At 31.4% G+C, this 7,295-nt stretch overlaps 1 protein-coding gene across 2 annotated transcripts in view; it reads left to right on the top strand.

Moving 5' to 3' along the window:
* Positions 1 to 419, top strand: part of LOC106755360 (aspartic proteinase-like protein 1) — a 4,829-nt gene extending 4,410 nt beyond the window's left edge. For both annotated transcript variants that reach the window (XM_014637504.2, XM_022778255.1), the window contains exon 3: positions 170 to 419. In XM_014637504.2, coding sequence (XP_014492990.1) covers positions 170 to 247 — 78 coding nt within the window. In that variant the 3' untranslated portion in view covers positions 248 to 419. The remainder of the gene's footprint in view (positions 1 to 169) is intronic.
* Positions 420 to 7,295: the final 6,876 nt, after the last annotated feature.

Genomic DNA, 7,295 nt, shown 5'->3' with positions numbered 1-7,295 from the left:
AATAAAACATAATTATTATTGTGAAACTGTATGGAGGAGTATATGATTATAATGAAAGCATGACTACGAAGGAGGAACAATTTCAACTAATGTAAGTTATCTTTATTGTCATAATTAATTTGTAGTAAAAATTTAATTGACTAATTTTATATTATTTTTTTTGTTGCAGTATTTTCCTAATTGCAGATACCAATATATCATGACAATCAAATTATTGAAGTTAGGGAAGATTGATGTTTACATGTAATTAATACATGTTTATAGGTTATGTTATGGTGATGTACATGCTTACAGGTACAACGATATATATGTTATGGTTGTATATACTATCTTATAAAGCAATGTCATGTCATGACACCTATTTCAGACTCAAGGATTATATTTTGAAATATTATTGTACCAATAGTTTTTATTCATACATTGAAGTATTGAACATTATTTTTGAGATCTTTGTTTTTGTCATATTTGTTTTAATACTTTACATTTTTTTATGAATAATAAAACTAATAAATAATACAGGTTTGTATATAAGAAAACTAATATTTTATATTTTCTTTTAAAAAATATTTTATTAAAAAAATAATTTTTTTTTTAAAAAATTTAGACCAATAGATAGCGCTTATTTAAATAAGCACTATCTATTGGTATCGAACAATAGATAGCGCTTATTTAAATAAGCGCTATCTATTGTCGGATACCAATAGATAGCGCTTTTTTTAGAAGCGCTATCTATAATAGATAGCGCTGAAGCGCTATCTATGATAAAAAAAGCACTATCTATGCACTTTTTTTGTAGTAGTGAATATTATTCATTTTTGGAAGTAGAATTATTTTTCATGTTAATGCGGTGGCTCTGCTTTTGTTGCGGCAGTGATGGGTTGCGTTTTGGGGTGGAGAAGGTGATAGGAAGGGAGACTGTGGTGGATTCATGGTTTCAGTATAAGCTAATCTTAATTTTGATCTTAATGGATAAAAGGGTTTTTAAATTTTGAAGGAAGGAAGAGATTGTTTTGTTCGTGTTGTTCGAAAGCAAGGTTCTTGACACAGATTGATTCTTGAGCCTTCCGCCTTCCTTCAATTCAACTCAGCTCTTTGCGCCTTCCCCTGCGCACCCATGGCCGCATCATAGCACCGATCACTCTATCACATCAAAATCAATGGCAGAAAGCGCATCACCGACGTCCAACCAATTTCCACATAACCAAAGGTTCACATCAATCATAGTCAAGTATTCACCAAAAAATTTAAGGAATTTTATGTATCAATAGGTGAGTGCTTGTCACTAGTAAGAAAAGGAAATATGTTTTCATAAAATACTACATTCCTTGATAGAGAAATTTTCTTAGAGTTAAAATCTAACAAAAGGTAGCCTTTCACTCTTGTTTTAAAACCAAGTAAAACGCATTTTCTTGCACAAGGTTTAAATTTTAGTTTATGAGCTTGAAGAGTTGAAGCATAACAAAATGAGCCAAAAACCCGTAAGTAATGTCAGGTTTAACATTGTGTTGAGATGGAAAAAAATATGCCAAAACTTTAGAAGGTAAAATATTAATGAGTTGCACATCATAACGAATAGCAAAAGACAAAAAAATTATGGGCAAATGGGATTGAAACATTAAATATCTATCAACATTGAGAATGTGTTGATGTTTTCTCTCAACNACTCCATTTTGTTGAGGTGTTTCAACACAACATAATTGATGTTGTATCCCCTTTTGTCTATAAAAATATGTCACTGCAAACTCATTACCATTATCTGATCTAACAACTTTTACATCAATGCCAATTTCTGTTTTTATATAAGAAACAAAACCAATAAGTTGTGATCTTGTATCATATTTACTTGCCATCAATTTAATCCATGTGTATCTAGACATATCATCCACTATGGTTAGAAATATTTGAAACCATCAACAGAAGAAGTATAATAGGGCCCCAAATATCAACATGAATTAAATCGAAAGGAGTTTTTGAAACAGTAGTACTTAATTGAAAAGGCAATTTTCTTTGCTTAAAATAGTGAAAAGTATCACAATATGTATACCACATAGATCTATAGAGTTATTTCTTATTGTAGAACCAAGAAGAAGAAGGATGCCTTATGTCTTAGTCTAAAGTGCCAAATATCTATAGAGTTATGTCTTATTGTAGAGCAAGCAAAAGATTTCTCAAGAGTAATTGCAGTTGGGGAACCAAGGGGTGTGGATGCAGGAACAATCATGATATATAAGTCATATCTTTCTTCATCTTTCCCAATCATCTATAAGGTTAACTTGTCTTGTATTTCACATGAAAATTGAGAAATGTTAATCTTACAAGATAAAGATTTAGTTAACTTTGTGATCGAAATAAGATTGACTGAAAAATTAGGAACAAACAAGACATTATGTAAAGTAAGGTATGGGCTAAGTGAAATTGTGCCAGAAAAATGAGCCAATGAAGAGTTCTTGTTGGGTTGTGATACTGTAATTGGTGAGATTGATAAGAAATAAAATGAGACAAAGAAATCGATATATGATCAGTAGCACTTGTGTCAAGAATCCATTGGGAATAGATATTACGTTGAGCCTGAGAAGAAGAGGAAACATTATGAGAACTCACTAGATCGATAGAATGTGTGACTGTAGGATTAGATTGAGGAAGAAGTGCCAATAAACCATGAATTTGCTCTTGAGAAAGTCCCAGAGTTGAGAATGTGATTGTGCCTCAGAATTATTAGAAGAAGGAACAATTACAGAAGCTTCCATCTCAATCTCTGTCAAGAACAAAAAACACAACCTCAAATTGGACAAAAAATTTCACAACCCAAATCTCCGAAAACTCCTCCAGATTACTCAAAAATCAATTTAGGGCTACGAGTGATTAAATCACCCAATTGTTTCTCATTGAAAACCCTAGAAAGCAAAGTCAAAACATGAAACATAACAATGCGAGACTAACAGAGGGAGTAGCCAAAGAAGGTGAAGAAATTGTAGGAAAACCAAGAACGAAAAGTAGAAGATGAAAATCTTGGTAGTAACAGAATTGGTTGCGGAAGAACGTGATCAAGAATTAATTTTCTTCTGATACCATGTTATGAGAAAAGAAATGATGAATTTTTTTTTTTTACTTATACAATGATAAGGAGAGAGTACAATTTATATATACAACTATTTAATGTAAAAATAGAATATAAATATAAAAACATAATATAAATATATGAACATAAATAAATAGAAAATAAATATAAAAATATAAATATGAAAACGGAAAATAAATTAAATCCAATGAATTCTTTTTTTTTCTTTTTAAAAAGATCTTTCCTTTCTCATTTTGAAAAAAACATATTTTCATATTACAAAAATGTAGGATAAAGTGTTTTGAGATATTAACAATTGTAAAATTCTTTGTTTATTTAAAAAAGGATCAAGGTTAATTATTATGGAAAACTCTCATACTTGCCATTAGGTGTTCTTGTAAAATCAATACAAGATTGTAAAAATTTATTTCAAAAATTAAAAAAAATCTTAAAAACCAATTCAACCACTACAAAACTTTATACAATTTTTCTCGGGGTTATTTTTTTCGTTTCCAACGGTTTTAACCTCCGGAAAATGCATTATCCGTGGTTCAAAAAACCCCTTGGAAAAGTTGCGGCGTCGCTAAGTAATTACTGGCGATTTTGGAAAAACCGCCGGTATTAGCAAGGATTTTGGCAAAACCGCCGGTAATAGAAAGGGTACCTCAAAAACTGTTGGTATTTGCAAGGATTTTGGAACAACTGCCGAAAATGTGTGCGAATTATTTGTTTTTAATTTTTGATTGTGATAAAATGAGATTATGATCAAATTAGTTTTAATAACCACACAAAAAATAAATAATATGAACTAAAATATTATATATAAAATAAACTATATTGTTTAATATATTAATATAATTCATACATCTAATTATTCATATATAAAAATTAAAAATAAAAATGTTCAATACGAAATTAAAATACTAAAAATATGATTGAGAAAGATGTTCATTAACAATGTTGATTTTGATGCATAAAGTTCATAGTAGACACAACGAACATATTCCCAACAATCAAAAACTTCAAGTTGATGCACACTTAACACAATTACACAAAATTCTTCAAAATCCATCCTTCTATATTGAAATGAATTCAGCTATCATAAAAAGAAATATAAAGATGTAAGATTAAAACAAATCAAATTAAGAGATATATCTACATAAATTGAAAAAGTGTTTTCTTAAAAAAACTTGAAGGCTTATATGTTTAGAACAAATTAAAAAATATTTATGATTACTATATTTTTCATGTAATCCGTAATTTTTTTTCATTTTAGTCCAATAAAAAAAGAATTTACTATAAGAAAGTTTAAACGAAACGAATAATAAATCTTAAAGGATTTGATAAAAAAAATTATAAAACTAATTTTAAATTTAACTTCTTAAACTGAATCAATGATATTATCCTTCATTTGTCTCTTTAATGTTAAGACTCCGGCAAGTGTACCGAATCGTATCAAGTACTAATAAGTGGTAAGACCAAGTACTGTTTCCCTAGGGACTCATAACCCTAAACTTTCATGTGATTTCTTGATTATTTAAGACTTGAATAACGAAGATTGGTGTTTATAATGCAAAAACGAAAATTAAATATGCATGCAAAGGTTTGAACAATTGAGCAAAAGATATAACACAGTTGGATGATGTATGAATGGATTATGTTGTTGGGGTTTTTGATTTCATCCTATCCACTCTCATATATTTAAGAATTCTACTTTTTCATTGATGTTAATGTCACTTTCTAATTTACCCTAATCCCAATGTCTTGGTGAAAAGAGCCTACTCCTAATTACTAGTTTACAATGTCTTGTCTCCATTGCAATTGATCATGCATTACATTCGCACAGAAGCTTAAAGGCAATCGGTCCTCCTATCCCTATGTCTATGTAATATTGCTCCCGAAAGAATTTCCTTATGTCTAGATCTATTTATATGTGTCCATAAAGATATAATCAAAGATTATGCTATTGAATAATGTCTTAAACAAAGCATGCAAAGATAATGGAGGAAAAACTCTAACAATTAATGAATAAAAGCATATGAATAAAGCATCAATTCAATATATGAAAGTTTTAAAGGATTACATCAATTCCCCAACAACAATGGACATTTAGTTCACCATAGACATGGTGAAACAAGAAGAAAACAATGAAAATAATGAAAAGATAAACCCTAGATTTGATAGATTGGAGTGCTTGCATCCAAAATCTGCCTCCAAAGGGTGAAGAGAGTGTTTCTGTGTCCTTTTTGCCAAAAGAGGACCTCTAAGGTTCATCTAAATCTATTTATAATTCATTAAAATGAAGGAGAAACTGGCCCAGGCCCATAAGACTGAGGCTCAACGGCACCACTCAGCGATGGGTGTGATGCCCATGGTTCCCCTCAACGTTGGCGCTTAAGCGTTTGGCAGTGTCTCTCTAAAGAGACTGGCGCTGAGTAGTGGGCACAATACTTAATTTCCGCTCAGCGCTAGCGCTTAGGCGTTGGCCAAAGAATTCCTTCACAAGGCTGGCGCTCAATGCTAGGTTAGCGCTGAGCGGTAGCTACGTTTCTTCATTTGTTCACTTTTCCACCTTCTCTTGAGTCCAACGCTTCTCTACTTCAACTTCCTTCATTCAATTCCAGATAAAACCTGCCAAATCATGAGAAAACCAAGCATAAAACCAAGAAAACCATCTTTGACTCTCTTATTTCCTAACTTAAGCATAATGCATGATTTCATGCTAATTCTAAGTCATTAAGGGTGTGTTTTACATCAAATTCAAGTATAAAAATAACAGTTTTTGAACCGTTATCAGAACCCCAAACTTAGAACTTTTCTTGTCCTCAAGCAAACAAAATGCAACTTAGTCCTTTGCCAATCATCATAATGGTTCAATCACATTCAAAACTCTTTTTCTTACAAGACAAGTAATCACTCAAATATGCTCATCAATAGAATTCAGTCAAGATGCACACATGCCTTCATTCTCAATTCTTATCATGGTGTTCACATAATCATATAATATCAAACAGATGTTATTCTCATGAATGATCAATTGCCTTTCATTTACAACAATCAATTATCATCACACATATATGTCATCTCAAGGACTTTTTCAAAGCTTATAATATGGTTAGGCTAACAAGAAAGATTGTTTTTTCTTGATCACAAAATCCTTGAGTTGAGAGAGTCATTCAAAATTCATAGTTCAAGCACAAACTCTCTTTTTACCAATCTCACTCATTCCCAACTTTCCCTTTTCTATGCATTGAGCTTTTATATATTTTCATTCCATCTTTTCTATCTTTTTCTATCTTTTCAAGCTTTGCTCAACACTTTAGCTCATTTCTTATCTTTTCTTTTTCATCTTTCCCAACAACCCCAAACTTGAACCTTTATCAATATCACACAATAATTCTTAACTTAACTCAAGGTAAAGATTTTCAAAAAGGTTTAACATATTGTTTAAGGCTTAGGTTCAAAAAGGATAGAACACATGGTTCTTTTCATGGGAAGAAAATTTTGCATGGGCTTGTTCAAAAATGGCCTTGATCATATGACAAATACATGCAATTTAATCAATCAAAGAAACCTGGGCAATATCACTTATGCTTTCAAGTAGATAACAATCATTCAATCAAAAACTCTAAAGTTCAAAAACCTCACTCATAAGCTCAATAAACATTCCAAGCATCCAAGATAAAAATACCATGCTTAACATTATAACTACAATCATAATCACATCATGCATTTGTTCACAAAGCTTGTGAACCACCACCTGTATATCAGCATACAGTGCAATCTTAACATCAATCAATATCAGGCATCATTAAGCAACACTCATCATGCAACAATATCAATCAAACCATCATTAGATAAAGTTCCAGACCAAGTACATTAACCCTACACTACTTAACTTAAGCAAATAAAGTTCAAATTACTAAGCAAAAAGATAAAGAAAAATCATGTTCTAATGTAGTTGGCATCCATCAGTAGATGCCATGTTTGCTCCTCATCCCATACTATCAATCAGAGTCCTCTCATCACCAGCCTCAACATCCTCAAAATCATCATCATCATCATCATCATCATCCTCCATCTTTGGAGATTCAACTGCTTCAGATCCACTACCCCGCATGTGCTCTGGCCAAGCCACCACGTTGTTAAATTCCTCCATGGTCCACCTATGTACAGAACGCGTGTCGTACATGCCTATGATCATCTCGACATTAGCAACCTGTCCTCTATGAATATA

The sequence above is a fragment of the Vigna radiata genome, unplaced genomic scaffold (genome assembly GCF_000741045.1).
Source record: "Vigna radiata var. radiata cultivar VC1973A unplaced genomic scaffold, Vradiata_ver6 scaffold_252, whole genome shotgun sequence".
NCBI classification, from domain to species: Eukaryota; Viridiplantae; Streptophyta; class Magnoliopsida; order Fabales; family Fabaceae; genus Vigna; species Vigna radiata.
The sequence above is the reverse complement of the archived record's forward strand: the minus strand, read 5'-3'. Positions and strand labels throughout refer to the sequence as shown.